The sequence below is a fragment of the Ctenopharyngodon idella genome, chromosome 18 (genome assembly GCF_019924925.1).
Source record: "Ctenopharyngodon idella isolate HZGC_01 chromosome 18, HZGC01, whole genome shotgun sequence".
NCBI classification, from domain to species: Eukaryota; Metazoa; Chordata; class Actinopteri; order Cypriniformes; family Xenocyprididae; genus Ctenopharyngodon; species Ctenopharyngodon idella.
In genome coordinates, this window is record NC_067237.1 from 21243966 (window position 1) to 21262646 (window position 18681).

The 18681-nt window shown below is 37.9% G+C and overlaps 1 protein-coding gene across 2 annotated transcripts in view; it reads right to left on the reverse strand.

The window, feature by feature from the left end:
* bcar1 (BCAR1 scaffold protein, Cas family member) overlaps positions 1–18681 on the reverse strand; it is a 101164-nt gene that overhangs the window by 44222 nt on the left and 38261 nt on the right. The window contains exon 1 of one of the 2 annotated variants that reach the window (XM_051870041.1): positions 5970–6271. The exons of the other annotated variant lie outside the window; for it this stretch is intronic. Within the exon in view, the coding sequence (XP_051726001.1) occupies positions 5970–5981 (12 nt within the window). The 5' untranslated portion in view covers positions 5982–6271. Of the gene's footprint in view, positions 1–5969; positions 6272–18681 lie in introns of those variants that run through there. 2 annotated transcript variants of the gene reach the window in all.

An 18681-nucleotide genomic window follows, 5' to 3' on the forward strand; every position in this document is an offset into this window, starting at 1 on the left:
ATATATATATATACACTGTATATATATATATACTGTATTTTTGTCAAATCAAATTAATTAATGTGGTTCAGATAACATAATATTTTGAGCTTCTGTTGATTAAACCAATCACCTTCATTGTATTAACTAAATTTTTTTAATTTTAATGAACTCAAAATTTTAACTCAACCAGGTAACTTACTTTTTTAAGTGAAGCCAACAATTCTTTTTTTCTTAAACTAAAATTTTTCATTTATTTATACAAAGTAGTATAAAATTTATATATCAGACATTATTAGTTATCGACTATAATATGACAATATTTAAATATATAAAAAATATAGGAATATCACCTAAACAATAAATAAAAAATAACAGCCAGAATTTTAATATCAGTGCAGACGGTTCGATCACAAACGAAAGGTAAGCTGTGCACCTGAGCGTTGATTGTTCAACTGAAACACTAAAAATCTTCCCAGGTTTCACTTGAGTGAATGTTCGACATTCAGGTACAGTCTGACATATTGAACAGGCTGTACTTTTGCCCCTCATGGCCTGGTTTTCGTTCTCACCAAATTGAAGATAGAGTCTCATCTGTCTCGGGTCTATTCTCATCACACATCCACCTCCTGAGCTCTGGGAGAAAATGTTCCCTACCCCATCAAAAGTTTTTATTGGTTTAAAAACAGATGGGCGCTGCAGACAAAACAAGGCCATCTCTGTTCACATAAGACACCTGAGCCTGACCAAACAAGAACAAAAGCTAGACATTTTATCTAAAATGAGTAGCCAGAATATAGGATACACAACTCAGTAAGAGGTTTCTAAATTTTCCCATCCATATAGCATCTCAGTCTTGGGTGTTATTCTGCGGTCGGGTTGTTATTTTGAGGGGCTTACTGGTTGCATAAGTAGCAGGTTGGCAGGAGTAATTATAAGGCGGGTGAAGTTCAGAACGGTAAGCTGTTGTAGACACATTTTCAGACATATACATACACAAGGAGCAGACGCAGTTTTAGACAGTAGCGATAGTCATCAGAGATGTGACTCAGACAGCTAGACGCGTGTTTGGACGTTTGCCGCTATCAGCTGTGCCAGTCATGTATGACACACAGACACACACATGGAAAGAAGCTCGCAAAGAAAAAGACCAACTAATAATGATTTTGTCATCATTTATTAACTTATATGCTGTTCTAAAAATGTATGATTTTAGTACAAATTCTGTCCACAGAAACTGGTGATGAACTATCCCTTTAAGACCATAATAAACAGTGTATATTTCTCTTAAACAGATTTTTTAGATGTATATGAACTGGATGAATGTCTCTTCTAAAAGATTAAAGCATGCTAGAAGAATACAAGGCAAGTCGGACACGAATCCTGCTCTATTTGCAGGAAGGGACCTGAAAATCTCGACAGAAAGGAAGACAATAACAGAAGGTTGATGGCAGAGACAAACAGTGGGCCAGTGGCCTGCTCTATTTTCACTATATAGGTGAGTTTACAACAGACAAGACCAGACTTGAGCATTAACAACAGGCCTGCAGAGGAAAAGAGCAAAGGCTGGGAGGCACATAATTAATCCTGTGTGTACAAACCTAAGCAAAAAACAGACAATAACGGATGATACAGTCACAGTTTACTACATAAATTTGGAGAAATATGGATTTGTATGTCTTATATGTCCTCAGATGTAAAATAATTGATAAATTAAACATGTTTGGAACACTTTATTATATGTGTGTGTGTATATATATATATATATATATATATATATATTATACACATATATATAAAACCAGTACTATATATATACTGTGTGTGTATATATATATATATAGTACTGGTTATTATATTTTATTTGAGAAATGTCATAAATATATAATAAAACTTAATAATATGTAATATAACAACAAAGCTGTACAATAATTACATATACACACACCCACACACACACACACAAACACACACACACACACACACACACACACACTGCTTTTCAATTGTTTGTGGTTGGCAAGATTTTTTTATTTTTTGATATGTTTTGTTTGTAAAATACAGTAAAAAGTAATATTGTGAAATCTGATGACAATTTAAAATATAAAATTTTAATATATTTTTAAATTTTATTTATTCCTGTGATGGATTTCAGCATCATTGCTCCAGTCTTCAGTGTCACATGATCCTTCAAAAATCATTCTAATATGATGATTTGCTGCTCAAGAAACATTTTTTTTATTTTTATGAATGCTGAAAACAGTTGTGCTGCTTAATATTTTTGTGGAAACCAAGTTTTTTTTTTTTTTTTTCAGGATTCTTTAATTAATAAAACATTCAAAAGAACAGCATTTTTTTATAAATCTTTTGTAATGTAATCGCTTGTTTTGTAGTTTTAAAAACAATCTTTTGACTTTACTGTGACTTTTGATCAATTCAATGCAACGTTGCTGAATAGAAGTACTAATTTCTTTCCCCCCCAAAAAAAAAAAAAAATTTATTGACCACAAACATTTGTAATATATATAAACAATTCAAAAATAAAAATAGTTTTTTTCTTAAAAAAAAAAAAAAAAAATCCCTTTAAAAATTGCAATTCCATACTATAATAGAAATCTATGGTATGTCACATTTAGATGTCAATGTGTTTTTACATTCTCAATGCAAGACTAGACCCATCCTTTCATTCCTGAAACATTCCACAGCTTTAGCCCACCTCAAAACACATAGTCACACTTCCATACTGTACACCTTTTTCATTTCATGTCCTCAGTACAGTCAACACTCAGGCACACATGCAGACACCACTGTTGAATGCTGCATTGCCTACTACAGACATACTCTGTGATTCACAGCCAGACAAAAATCACACGATCGTATCCAAATCCTAAAAACACACAGCTCATCCCAGAAATACAACTACACTCCTACGTGAACTTAACATTCACCACCCAATTCACTCGTGTAGACTGGAAAAAAACAAAGACACCTCTCCTCTGCCCCTCCTTTCCTGGCAGGGTGAGGTTGCAACACCCTCTTTAAAAAAAACAGCTTCTTGTAGCTACAGGCTACGAATGAGTGTTGGTTTACTGCCAATGTTTTTCCACGGCAACACAATGCTGATCTTTACGCTGTGATTTACAGAGCTGGGACGGTCAAAAAGAGATAAATGTGAGCATAAGAAGGACACAAGGAATTTTCATAAGGACTGCAGCATGTGCTATAAACACTTTTCCTCTTCACCCTAAGCGAAGGACTTTCATCACTGCACAAACATGTCCAGAATCCTGCCTATGCCAAACAATAAATCCAAAAATGACAGGCTTCAATGGAACACGATGATTCCTTTCCAGCGCTGAGCGTCACTGCGACCTCAAACAGTCATTCCACAAGTTCAATAACAGTGACGAGGCCATAAACTCATGGAGGCCTGAGATACAAAGACAGGAAGAGGAGCTCTGACATGGAATGTGTACGACTGCACACAGGGTAAAGCTATTGAAAAAATGATCATCTCACAATTGTATTGGAAATTCTTGTCTCTTTGTTGTCTCTTTGAAGAGTTCCAAGTCTTTGAAATAAGATATTGTAGGTTATTTCTTGTTACAATGCTCAGGAGAGAAACACAGAATCATATTCACTTTAAACTCTGGCAGCTAAACAATATCTGCTGCCCATGTTCAATGAGATGACGGTCAGGGCTATAGCAAAAATCACAAATAATTCTCTTAAAAGCTGTTGGGTTCAAAACATATTTAACAATCCTGAGCTGGTTTGCTGGTCTTAGGTGGTCCCAGAGCCTGGTCAGGATGGTTTGTTGGCTGGTTTTAGGAACTTTCCCACCTAAACACAAGCTTGGCCAGACTGGGAGACCAGCTTAAACCAGCTAATACCAGCTTAAACCATGTCAAACAAGCAAGCAAGTTGGTCTTTTTCAGAAGGGAGAGCAAATTACTTTTGTTGAAGCTCTAAAAGACCCCAGAAATGATCAAAACTGTGCTCAGATTTGGAAACTGGAATGAAAAGTTAGAGATTACAGCTTACTCTAATATATACTGAATTACCATATTATTAAGCTTTGTAAAGCAATTGTATAGCTTTATACTGTATGACAGCAGTTGTATCAGTTATTTCAAAAGACATTTAGGAGAAACACCTGAGGAATTAAATGAAGCAATGAAGCTATGAAAAAGCAATGTCTGAGTAATCAGATTTTTCTTTGAGGAGATTTTATGACTGTTTCAGACATGAAATTCATCATATTTTTTCTAAAGTGGTATTGATTCTGGTATTGATCAAAGGTCACACCTGGCAACCTGTTTTGTTCTGATGCCATCTTGGTTAAATGTCTGTAAATGTTTTCCTGTAGTGCTTGGACTACAATACGAAGGCATCGTATGCGTGATGTTACCAAAGGGGTTGAATTTGGTCTCAGATCAGCGCTACTTCTATACAGCCTGATGCTGACATTCATGTCAAAGCCTCATAATGAGAATAATGAGGATGAGGAGCAGGTCCTGTCCGTCAGACCCCCCAGGAGAGGGTGGGGGGTTCAGGCCAGCGGTGGGGAATTCCTCCCTCTCAAACTCAAGAGCCGGAGGGTGAGTCAGGGTTGAGTCAGAGAGGCAGTGCAGGGGGGAGATGGACTCAGGTTACTCAGCTGTCTTCTTAGAGAAGGGGTCTTTCTTTTATTTAAAGATCCCTACACAACATGACTCAACATTCTTAACTTAGCAACTGATTCAGCCGAGTTACCTCAATGGTGATCTCAATAGCCCACTCACAAGAGTATGTAACTTCATCACGGACTGCCTCAGGAGGAAACAATATATACTGACTCTGGTTTCAACAGAATATAAAACTGATAAATTTGTCTAGTCACACTTTAGATTAGGGTCCAATTCTCACTATTAACTAACTATAAACTATGACTTTTGCCTCAATAAACTCATAATTACTGCTTATTAATAGTTAGTAAGGTAGTTGTTAAGTTTAGGTATTGGGATGTAGAATATGGTCATTCAGAATAAGGCATTAATATGTGCTTTATAAGTACTAATAAGCAGCCAATATCCTAGTAATATGCATGCTAATAAGCAACTAGTTAATTGTGAGAATTGGACCCTAAACTAAAGTGTTACCAAAATAAAATTCATACTCCTCATACTTAAAACATCATAAAAACCCAGTTATCATCTGTTTTCAATTCACATTCTGATATTCAGTGCACTAATAATAACCATTTCAAGGTCCATTTCTATGGCCGGGGAATATCCCAACCTCTGCAGGGGGTGAATCCCAGCGTCCAGATTCCTCACAAACGGAAATACAGTACAGCCCAACTCTCACGTCCAAATACCAAAGCACTGTGTCATTCCCAACCCTTACAAGCTGAACGAGCGCCAATACTTTCAAACAATGGCAAGGAACGGATGCTTCGACCCGTCACTTCACGCTGTTCTTCTCTCCCTCTCTTTTTTCTCTCTCTCCCTCCTTCTTTCCCCTGCTCCTTTCCATAAAACCTTAATCTTTCAGCTTTCTCCTGAGTCAGCAGAGAAGCTCACAGCGGCAGGGCTCCTTTTCCTTTCCTTCGTTCTCCCGTTACGCCTGGTTTCTCACACTCTCTACTAAGCTTTCAAAACTCACTGCTCCTCAAGAAAAGGCCATTTTTAAAAACCTCAGATGGTGCCGACATATCCTGATGGCCTCTGTGTGAAGTGTTACGGCAATTATTATTGCGTCTTTTTAGAGCTTTTTAAGCTGATAGTCTACTAGTTCTGAGCTGTTGCTCCTTAAAAATGATAAAATGTTAAATGAGACTAAAAGTCTTAAGTTGAAGTAAAAAAAGAAAAAAGTTAAATGTGTCTCTTGTTTTTCTTCTGTCTACTAAGACTACGCTTTCCCATTCACTCTAGATATATTACCCGAGGGCATTTAGCATAACCAACTTAAAGCGTTCACACAACAATGAGAACAGCAAACACACTCACCAGATAATTCATTTTCAGCCCCGCTGTGTGAGTCTCTGGGACTCCAGACAGCACTTAACTGCCTGAGATTTGACCCCCGATGAAAACTCTCTCGGACCGTCCAGCTCTTTGTCAAATCTCTCTGCGTCTCCGACGGGCAGAAAGTCCGGGCAGCTCCTAACACATACTCCAATTCCGTGATGTCAGAGGGCAAGAATGAGACTGTCCCATATACTTCTCTGTCTTGAACTCACTCGCTCGCTCGCTCGCTCTCTCTGCGTCCGTTCTGTGCTCTTTCTCTCCCTCCCTCTCTGGCAAAAGGAGGAGGGAAGAATGCATAGGGTAACCTGACACCCTCCCAGTTCCTTCTCAATCCTGACATTCCCTCTCCCTGCTGCTGATTGGCTAAGGACTCTGCTCTTATGTTAATGAGCTTACCCTCTTCCTCCCCCTGCCTGTGAGGAATGTTTAGTGAACCTCTCTGCAGACCTGAGAAAGACACAGACATTTGTTTTTTTGGCTATCCGCTGTACCCCGACACACAAACATACAGCTTTGTCTAGACCCTTTCCTTCAGCCTCAAACTTTCTGTCTTCCTTTGCTGCTGATTTTGTTGCTCATCCTTTTGTTCTAGAAGTAAATCCCCTCACACAACCCTTCTTCTCTACTTCAACAGGAGACAAAAAGCTAAACTCCATTGACATTTGCAGTGTTTTGAAACGTTTAACCTCCTATTTTCAGTATATATCTGACCTGAATTATTAAAGTACTATCGATTAAAAAAGGAAGGACTGGGTAGATAGAGATGGATAGACTTTTTATGGATCCTGAGGGGATATATTGTTATTTATTTAACGTATTACTGAAGCAAAACTCTGTTCTCTATTTATTTTCTATTTCCATTTCAAATTAAATTAATTTAGTCATTTATGCAGTACAAATTATCAGGAAAAGACATTTAAGCAAAAATTTGACTATTTTTTCATTTTAAAAAAATGCAATAAAATAAAGTAAAACAAACATTTTAATTTAATACTATAATAAAAAAAATATATTAAAAATAACACAGATTGTGCATATATTTATTTAAAAATGAAATTACTTTAAAAAATGACTATTAGCTAAGTAAATAAACTAAGCTAATCCATTCCTGTCTGCTTTTGTGTTCACAATTCACCAGGAATTTCAAAGCATGACATCATTCTCCAATTCTCCCGTGAGGGAGTGACCAGGTCAGGGGGTCAAATTGGGATCCACATTTAAATCAATGTGGTAAATAGGCAAAAGCTGCATGTCCTAATGGACTGTCTTCTGCCATTTACAAATAACAGATAGAAATACCAGTTCTCAGATGAAAGCAAGGCATAAAGTAAGTCACCATTCCTTCCTAAAAGCTGGAATGTAAGAGAGGTGACAGAAGAGAGACGCACTGTCCTCAAACTGCCATGACACTGAGGTCAGGAGAGAGGTCAATGAGGTAGGAGAACCCTGCCTCACTGGAAACCCTCAAAACCTGATCTATCCTGCCAGAGAATATTCTCTCAATTTGACCTGAAGCCAGTTTTGTAGTATCACTTGTTGACATGATTTGATAGATGACCCTGTGGAGAAAATGTAGTAGAGGCTACCATTTCAATTTGGGATATGTGCTTAAAAATCCTAAGGCGTGTCTTTTTTGTGTTCGGTGGAAGAAAGTTATACAGGTTTGGAATGACACGAGGATATGAGTAAATTATGATTCATTTTTTGATTAACTACTCTTATGCTCATCCTTAAGGGCAGTAGTTAGGCAATGAGACATTTCTGCAGCTATCCTATTGTCAAAATCAATCCAGAGCACTTAAAATGTTCACTAGAATTTCCCAGAATGCACTGTAAAAGTCATAAAAGCAGCAAATGCTCACAATTTACTGGAAATAATAATGTAAATACACAAAAATTCTGTACTAATTTGCAAATGTAAATGGTGTTCCAAGTCATTCCAAACCTGTATGACTTTCTTTCTTCTATGGAACACAAAAGGAAATATTTGGAAAAAAAAATTTTTGCCAAACCAATAAATGTCAATATTGGACCCCATTAACTTTCATTGTTAATGTATGGGAAAAATATGGATAATTATTCAGGGTATTTTTTTTTTTTTTTTTTTTTTGTCATTCATTATTACATTTTCTTTAATGTCCATTATGTACACTACTGTACAAAAGTTTGTGGACAGTAAGATTTTTAAATGTTTCTGAAAGAAGTCTCTTATGCTTACCAGCATTCTTATCTAGTTCTGGCATGAAACTCTAGATGGCGCAGGGTGATAGGTCCTTAACTCATTTGGTAGTGATCACATCATTATCTGCTTAACACAGCTAATTGGTTGCTGTTGCATCAGCAGCCAATGAGCTGTGGCTCAACATTCAAACAAATACCGGTATTTGTTTGAATTTCTTCTTTCAGATGACACAATCTGAGTTATATTAATAAATATCCTGACACGTTTAAGCTTTATAATGGCAGTGAACAGAACCAACAAGTGTTAGCAATCTGCAGCGCGCTTTCAGAAACCCTCCACCTTCCCCAGCTCCACCTGTATAGATCTGCTTAATTCTTGCATGTTACATGTGCAGCAGCATGTCTTACATGCTCTCAGAAATGTCTGTGAATGTATTGGCAGTAGCAAGTCTCGGCAGCAGCAGCGTAGCAGATCTATTCCGCCAAGACCAAATACAGTAACATTGCCATATCCATTACAATCCCAATCTCTATTACCATACCAAACTCTCCGAGAGTTGTCATGACAGAAATTTATTTATTTTTTAAAATCTTACTGACCCCAAACTTTTGAGCGGTAGTGTATGTGCATTATCTTGCTTAAAAATAAAACAATGAAAGACAAGCAAATACTTCATAATGGCACTGTATTGATGTGTTATACAGCGATGATATCAAACACCAGTGCTTTTAATGCCTGACACTGTTATCGTGTCACAGGTAATTGAGTCATCAGGGTCCCAATGTTTAGTGTATCAAAGCCCTTTTTAGTACCCAAATTCATGCTTACGATATACTGAATCACATTTTAGAGAGGCAGAGTGGGAATTGAGACACAATCCCCCCATACCTAAACGACTACAATCCCCTGAAGCCATGAATCTGGGGCCATGAATTACACTGCACAACTGGTGTCAAATCAGCAAGATTCTCCCTAATTGAAAGTGCCGTGGAATTTAAAGCCCTTATCTTCACACAGTGGCAGTCTTCTCAGGCCACAAGGTGCTGTGTCTGGTCTCCATGACAATTGAGCAGCACTTCATCTTGCACTACGGGGTGTCTGCTACGCAAGATGGATTTCGATGGTTGAGACTACATTCTCTCCTTCTAACCTTCTCTGGGATGTTTGTTATTTATTTCAGTCAGCTAAGCCTGAGTGACATCAGAGCTGTCATTGAAATTAGCAAGTGTGCATGGATTTTGTCACCATAGAGATTAGGCTATCACATCAGACATCATTTCAATTAGCGCCCCACCCCCTCTCGCTCTTCAGCTAATAAGCCCCCTCCGTCAGCGCCCACTAATCACAATCCATATCGAAAAGAGGCGGGTGTTGGGAGACGCTCGTCTGGAGGTGAGAGGTCTAACTGCCTGTCACAAAGCACTAGAGAGGTGAAAACGAGACAATCTTTGCTGTGTGTAACAGACCGCTGCACCCATTTGTGAAAAGATTGAAATCGTTCTATATTATATATTCAATGACTAGAATATATGTGACGTCTTCCGTACTTTAGCCTCTGCTGGAGAGTATTATGGCTCAGTGAGTGTGGAACAGTAGGTCCATTGTGTCCGAGCAGCCCGGTCTCGGTTTGGTCAGGCTGTCACACCTACGCACAATGTTGTTCAACTGGCAGTGTTTCGGCCCTGGAACCGTGACCGCTGCCCCGTGGCCTCTGTAACCCTCCGCATGCCGCACGTGTCATGAGATTCAGGGCAATCTGGCAAGAAAGGCTCAGCCAAGTCGGATCGGTCCCGGCCACCCCAGAACAGACCAAGCATTTAGGGATACAGATGTGGGTCAGATAATGTGAATATGGAAATCCCATTTCCCTCTGAATCAAGGTAATGTTTCTATTTTTTTTCTACTCTCCAGCTCTCTGAACTGTTCCAAGAAGTAAAACATCTCTATTAGGATCTCTCTACATCAGTCCTCTAAATTCCAGAAGAATCTGCTGGAAAATTCTGGTGGGAAGGTGAACTAGGATATATCTCAGAATAACAGGATGATTTATTTAATAGAGCAAAGAGTTGAGAATGAGTAGAATTTTAAACACTATGTGTAGGAATGGCACACTTTATTATCTTACACTGCAAACCCGAATAAGTTGGAAAATAAAATTGAGGCAATCAGACTGCCTTCCGCATACAACTTAGGAAGAAAGTGTAACTGGCGTCGTGTCAGTTAAGCTTTTTTCGTAAGTTGAATATGGAAGGTATATGACGTAGCGTAAGCGTTTTGAACTGCAAGAGTTTTACACTTTCTTCGTAAGTTGAATACGGAAGGAGGTCCGGGGGAAGCTAGATATTTTACTTTATAACTTGTTTAATATGGATATTTTTCTTACACAAACCCATCGCTTCGCTTCAGAAGCCGTGTGGAGTAAGTTTTGCTTTGGATGGATGGACTTTCTTGAGCTTTATACTTGTTGGTCCTGTTCACTGCCATTATAAAGCTTAGATGCGTCAGGATATTTATTAATATAACTCAGACTGTGTTAATCTGAAAAAAGAAATTCATATACAGTTGCAAGAAAAAGTATGTGAACCACTTGCAGAATCTGTGAAAATGTGAATAATTTTAACAAAATAAAGGAGATAATACAAAATGCATGTTATTTTTTACTTAGTACTCTCCTGAGCAAGATATTTACATAAAAGATGTTTACATACAATTCACAAGACAAAAAAATAGCTGAATTTATTCAAATAACCCCATTCATAAGTATGTGAACCATTGATTCTTAATACTGTGTGTGGTTACCTGGATGATCTACGACTGTTTTTTTGTTTTGTGATGGTTCTTCATGAGTCTCTTGTTTGTTCTGAGCAGTTAAACTGAGCTCTGTTCTTCAGAAAAATCCTCCAGGTCCTGCAGATTCTTCAGTTTCCCACCATCTTTTGCATATTTGAACCCTTTACGGCAGTGACTGAATGATTTTGAGATCCGTCTTTTCACACTGAGGACAATTGAGGGACTCAAACACAACTATTAAAAAAGGTTCAAACATTCACTGATGCTCCAGAAGAAAACACGATGCATTGAGAGTCGGGGGGTGAAAACTTTTGAACAGGATGAAGAGGTCCAAATTTTTCTTATTTTGTTTAAATATAATTTTTTTTCATTTAGTACTGCCCTTCGGAAGCAACAGAAGATACTTTCATGGTTTCCGGAAGACAAATTAAATACAATTTACCTTGATCTTCAAATTCCAAATGTTTTCACCCCCCATCTATTAATGCATCATGTTTTCTTCTGGAGCATCAAATTTTTCTTTTTTTAAATAGGATGCACCGACACTAAAATTCTGGCCAATACAGTAAGCCAATAATTATTTTGTTATAAACGATATAAGTTTTAAGTTATAAACGATAAATGTCCAAATAATTGTATACAATCGTTTTCTAAATGAATGAAAAATTACACCATAAATCTAAAAAAAAAATAAAAAAATAAATTCAATCGTTTTAAATGCTAAGTGAATTTAGACATCACAACATTATAATGTACAGTATGTAAGTTTTTAAAGAATAACTTAAAGTGAGTGTCTGATGACGGCAAAGGCAATCTAAATGTAAAAAAGTATATAAATTCTGAAAATGTAGAAAAATAAAATATTATATTGTCCTGTAACCAATATAATACTGATAAATTGTGCATTCCTAATTTAATAGAATATTTTATGTTAACCCCAATGAAGGCCTACAAGCATCAGTTTAAAAAAAAAAAAAAGTTCAGAAGTTTCAGGCTCTTCAATCAACAAGTGTTGCTTCCCTTCCAATAATCTGAATCCATTGATATCGTGACATAACCACAAATGGCAGTGACATTTGACATCTTTATGTTATGACGAATACTTAGAAAAATCTGGCTAAAATAATCCCCAAGATCACTGTCAAAGTCAAGAGAAACACTCAAAGCATTTCCTGTGTCTGAATGAGGGCTGTATTGGGAGCTTAATTCTTTGATGCCACATCATCAAGAATTACTAATGCAGCTCCTGAAAACAACAGCAGTGGCAGTAGCATCCTGCCCATGATGCACTGCTCTAGTCTCTGCTCTGAGAAAAAAAACAATGCACATCCTTGTATTGAGACATCCGGCCCCCTAGCCAACAGCAATATTCATGCAGCTTTGAAGGACAAAGGAATAAAGAGTTCCTTTCTTTGTTGGGACTGTCAGGCCCGCTGCGCAGTCTGTCACTGAGGTCTTTTAACTACTTATGACGAAGGAGAGAGAAAATCCTCAGCCACACACTCATGTGAACACACACACACACACACACTTGCTTCAAAGCACAGGTCTAAACACACAAACATGTACTACACAAAAATGACAATGATTTGTCCTACAGGACACTGCAGCAGATGCAGTAACCGGCAGATAGGCAGCTTTCCAAAATCCCCTCTGGAGTGTTTATGGTCTTTCCTTATCCACAAACGGAGGATAAGCGTCTGTATTTGTACAGAACAGGAAAAAACAAGACCTAGCCCCTATGAAAATCAATCATAATCTAAATCACGGCCCTTTTTTACACGCTTAACACACAGCAGGAGTAACAGCGTTGATCAGACCACTACTGAAATTTAATTTCCATAGATAATTATATTTGTTTATTTTCAGATTTGGGTTCTCATTATTATTTGTCCTCTTATCAGTCATGGTAATACTTTAAGATGATTAAAAACCACAAAGTGAATCAGTCTTCCTCTCTTTTAATCTAAAGTTGCAAGGATGAGACTTATGGCGTGTGCAAAGCAAGCAAAATAAGCACACACACACACACACACACACACATAGAGAACAACATCAGCACTAGACGACTAGCTCACTTTTCTCAGCCTCACTGCAATAAAAAGATTAGCATTAATGTGGCAGGAAGTAAATGGCATTATGTAGAGTTGAGCATAATCAAGGAGTGCTGGGGATATTACTCACAATTTGTGTGAGCGCGCGCGCGCGTGCGTGTGTGTGTGTGTGTGTGTGTGTTTGTTTGCTTCACACAGTCTCAAAAATGCAGAGAGCCTTCCAATCAGCACCTCCTCCTTTACTCTCCCAACACATACATACACACACACACACGTATAAAAGGAAAGGAGAGATGGAGGAGAGCAATAAATGAACCTGGGCACCCCGCTGGTTAATTAGATAGTGCTGATTTGATTTTTCATTTTAATCTGTTTTTTTGATGCTCTCTGGTTTCTGTATCCCATTGGAAAGTGCTCTCTCTCCTTAAGCCCTCTCTAAACAGAGCTTTATTGGCATGATTGTCAACATTTACAATATTACCGAGGTGTATACTTATAGTAACAAAATAGACAGCACAGAAAATAAATATGGTGCAGTAAACAAAGAGATAAAGGATATAAAGGGGGAAAAAGGGGACAAGGTAAAAAAAAAATGTGTGTACAGTACATACAGTAACAAAACAGCACAGAAAATAAATATTATGTAGTAAATGAATACAGATAAAAGAAATGAAGGGGAAAAGGTAAAAAAAATATATATATATATATAAAAAGAAATTTAATAAAAATTAAAAAATACATCAAAATAAAAATAAAAAGTTCAAAATTTGTAATAAATCACCCAATAAAATAATAATTATCATCACACGTGTCAATTAGCAAGCTGAAACATAGCTAACTGTGTCTCCCTTTCCTCCAAATTACTTTTTTAAATAAATGTAGTTCCAAACGTAGGTTCGAGAGGAGCCTAAACATTCAGTCCTGTCAATCATCACTACGAGCGGCAGTCATTGCGTCATCCCAGCGACAATTCTTCCAGCATCCCTCCTCCTCCCCATCTCCTCCTCTATTTCTCTTATTCTCCCTCTACGCAGTACTGTTATGGGGGGGGGTTAACTCGGAGCTCAAGCCGAGCCTCGAGTTCGAGCCTCCTTCAAGGACAGCAAGCCAAGTTTATTTTGCCATTTATCATTCAGACTGAATGGGCAGGCGAACTTGTGAATTAATTTCTTAGTGTGGGGATGTTTGGAAATGTGACTCATCCCTGATGTTTTGATATTTTTCCCAATTTAGGAGAAAATGTTCTTTTGTTTTGTCTTACAGAATCTTTCATCCTTTGGTTTTCAGGATGTTTAGCACCGTTTTGTGTCTACATTTACCTAGCAATCTAAATGAGAACATACCACTGACTATTGTTTTTACATAAAGCTAACAGACTAACCCTAATCTGAACCTTTAAAATACTTCTAAAAATCATTTTAAGAACATTATTTTCTTTGTGAATCATTTTTACCTTTGAGGACTGCTTTAAGGGAGTTTATGTGAGACTTAACAAACTCACACACGCTAATCCATAAATCTAGTGAGAACTGCAGCATTCTCAGCAGCTAGAGAGTGACTAAACTCTAAAACACCTATGAAAAGAGAGACCCATCAGATATGCATAGACACAGACACGCAAACACATGCACCAAAAAACTCCAAACAATCCTACGAGTCTCCTTCAGACGGACACAGACGCAGTATTAGCCGGCCTCCCCTCCCCCTCTCAGAGGAATGCAGGAATGTGGTGCTAACCCTAGCAGAACGCCACTCTCTCCGACCATCACTTCCAGGAAGGGGACCATTTTCCCATGGGCCGGGTTTGTCCAAGTAGCCCTTTCTGCTTGAACCTCACCTCAACCATACAACCGAAGTGAATAAGGGTCTCCACAACAACAGCTTTAATTAAGCTCTTTCCGTTAAACTATCTGTCTGGAGAATTGTGAGGTAATACTCTTCCCAGACATTAACGGTGTTATTACGCTCTCTTACAAATAGCTTCACTGTCTGAAAGGTTAATTACGAATCACTGCGATTTCCCACTTTCGTAAATGTGCTTCCAACAATAAAAAGCGCGGTTGTAATCAGAACGAGGCAGCTGTTTGAAGCTATCTGTGGGGAATGAGAAACGTTTGATATAAACTCAATTGCCTGATACACTACTTCATTCGTTTATTTCTAGTCTACTGCATTTCACTGCATGTGTGTGTGTGTGTGTATTGGCCCTGTGTATCCAAGACTTCGCTCTCTGCCCTTGAAAATGAACGAGTCAGTGTGAGAAACAGAGTCTCTGGGTCCCAGGTGTCTGGATAAGGCAATAAGCGGTGGTCCCGAGAAAGTGGTGAGATAAGACCACCACAGCCAGAGCTGACAGGCCATCAGTAACTGCCATCTAATGTAATCTCATTACCAGTCTCTCTGCCGTCCGACTCCTGTCTAATTTCATCTGATTAGTCTTCATGCCACTCTTTACTGTCAAATATAGATTTTCAATGATAAATTGAGGTGTACTAGATTGCCAAAAAAAGTCATGATATGAAAAGGCTGGCCTTTTTTTAAAGGGATGGTTGATTATGATTTCATTTTTTTTAACTTTAGTTAGTGTGTAATGTTGCTGTTTGAGCATAAACAACATCTGCAATGTTACAACACTCAAAGTTCAATGCAAAGGGAGATATTTTCTATTAAAGAATTCGATGGTAAGGACTACAACAAGCTTCTTCCTGGGTTAGTGACATCACTAACCCTAAAATTTACATAAACCCTGCCCCAAGAACAAGAAAAGGGGGTGAGGCCATGTTGGGCTGCTTTAGAGAAGAGGAAGAGTTGTTGTAGTAAAGTGTTGTTACCATGCCGTCATTTTATGCTGCTTTACAAATGAGGGTCAATTCAATGCTGGATTTGCACAAAAGATTAACATGACGGTACATGTTAGTCGATGAGTTGAATCAACTCCACAGCAACTACATACATTTATCCACTAACCGTTCAGAAACGTCCAGATGCATTCTAAAAGCTGTAACTTCTTCCTGAGTCTCTCCATCAGTGTCCGACTCCGGTTTGAACAATGTAAGGCTGAACACCGTTACTGACAATCCTCATTTTGGCTACGTGAGATTCTCCAGCTTTGTTGTGGCTGAGAAACCGAAGCGTGAGCTATTAAAGCTCTGCCCTCTTCTGGAAAGTGCCGTTTTGTGTTAAAGGGACACACAAAAACGGCGTGTTTTTGCTCATACCCAAATAGGGGCAAATTTGACAAGCTTTAATAAATGATCTGTGGGGTATTTTGAGCTGAAACTTCACAGACACATTCTGGGGACACCAGAGACTTATATTACATCTTGTAAAAGGGACATTATAGGTCCCCCTTTAAAGCACATTTTTGTAAGATTATAAATACTCTATTACAATGAATGTCTTTAAGTTTTAATTAATAAGCTAAATTAATATATTGAGACATTTGTGATGGAGATTTTTTGAAAGAAGTCTCTTATACTCACCAAGACTGCAGTTATCTGATCAAAAACACAATAAAAACAGTCATAATGTGAAATATTATTTCAATTTAAAAGAACTGCTTTCTATTACAATATGTTTTAAATGTGATTTATTTCTGTGATGACAATCTTCAGTGTCACATGATCCTTCAGAAATCATTCTAATATGCTGATTTGGTGCTCAAGAAAAATGTCTTATTATTATCAATGTTGAACACGGTTGTGTTGCTTAATATTTTTGTGAAAACTGTGATACACGATGATTTGATGTTTTTCAGGATTCTTTGATGAATAGAAAGTTCAAAAGAACAGCATATATTTGAAATAGAAATCTTCTGTAAATTTATAAATGTCTTTATTGTCACTTTGGATCAATTTAATGCATTCTTGCTGAATAAAATATCAATTTCTTTCACAAATCTTACTGACCCCAAACTTTTGAACAGTAATGTGTATAAATATTTATAAATAAATTATGGGTAACACTTTATTTTAAGGTCTTTTAACTAGTTGCTTATTAGCATGCATATTACTAGAATATTGGCTGTTTATTAGTACTTATAAAGCACATATTAATGCCTTATTCTGTATGACCTTATTCTACATTCTTAATCCTACCCAATACCTAAACTTAACAACTACCTTACTAACTATTAATAAGCAGTAAATTAGGGAAAAGTTGTAGTTAATAGTTTATATGTGTTCCCTATACTAAAGTTTTACCAAATTATGCATCTAAATGTTTTAAAAAGTTTACAATTATTAAAATATAAATCACTTTATTAAATATTGTGGACAAAAACTGGAACTTTTTTCATGTTTAAATGTATCCTTATATTGTCTAGTTTGTATTCACTTGTATTCTTGTAACTTTGTTTTGTATTCTGAGGGAAATGATGGCTTGACATGCTGAAACAACTGATGGCTGAGCGAAACCACAGCAGCAAATAACTAATAATGAAAATAGCTTGAGATGAAGGGGGAGAGGTCAGAGTTCAGTTATGAGGTCTGAAATGCAGTCTCTGGTTTCTCTCAACTCCAAGTTCTGCAGTCCCTTCCATTCCATAAACTGCCACATTCACTCAAATTCACAGTCTTTTTACAATCTACATTATAGCTTTTGAGTGACACACTGAGAAAAGTTACATTACTAGTAAGTATAGTAGTGGCCTATATAATATACATGGGCATGGTATCAGCCATCAGCTCTCTAGTTATTGATATCATATCTATTGAAAACCTATATTGGTCATTTATCTGACAGCACTATCCAAAGCCACTCACAGAAATGGGCAATTCCCCTGGAACATCCTGTGATTAAGAGCTTTGAACTTCAAGGGAACAATGGTAGTTCATGGAACGCCCATATTGCAGAGTTTAGACCTCCAACCTTCTTCTTATAAACCCTGAGCTTTAACCGTTACATCGCACCACCCCATAACTTACACAAAATAGACACTGATGAGGCTCCAGTGAGAAGAGAGAGCCATGCATGAGCGCATTTAAAGATCACGCCTGGATCTCAATTCTCAGAACATGAATCAGTGTGTCAATGTCTTTAAAACAGAGATCATGAAAGCGTTTCATGCTTCAAACACCATTAGACAGCAGCATCATGTAATACATGGACAGTCATGTCAGTCCTGCTGCAGTGCAGTGGTGCTTATAGAGTTCAAGCAGGTCAGATGAAATTATTAACTCCACTGACCCACAGATAAACATCACATTGATCTGTGTGAGAGACTGGAGAGCAAGGATTGGCCCTGTGGCTGTCTCTCCACCACAGCATATAATCTAACACACCTCATTTAGCCCACAGGAGGAGAGGGCAAATGCTCACGGAGACGGACAGATTTTTTGAGACACCGTGATGTCTGGATCTCAAGGGTTGCGGTATTGTCAGTGAGTTAGGGCAGTGCCAGGTCGGCTGTTCTGACCTCTCCTCCCAGCCGGCCACTGGGGGCACATCCATTACCCCACCTAAAGTACAGTGCAGTGTGGGGTCGCTGACCCGTGTGCACGCTGGTGAAATACAACACCCATTTATCAAGGGGTCTGGAATGTGGGTGAGAAATTAGAGGGGGACTGTGGGTGACGGGGCAAAGCCAAATATCACCCAAATACCAGGTATTTAACAGCAGAGGAAGCAATTTTGCATGAGACAAAGAGAACTGTTGGATAAAAGG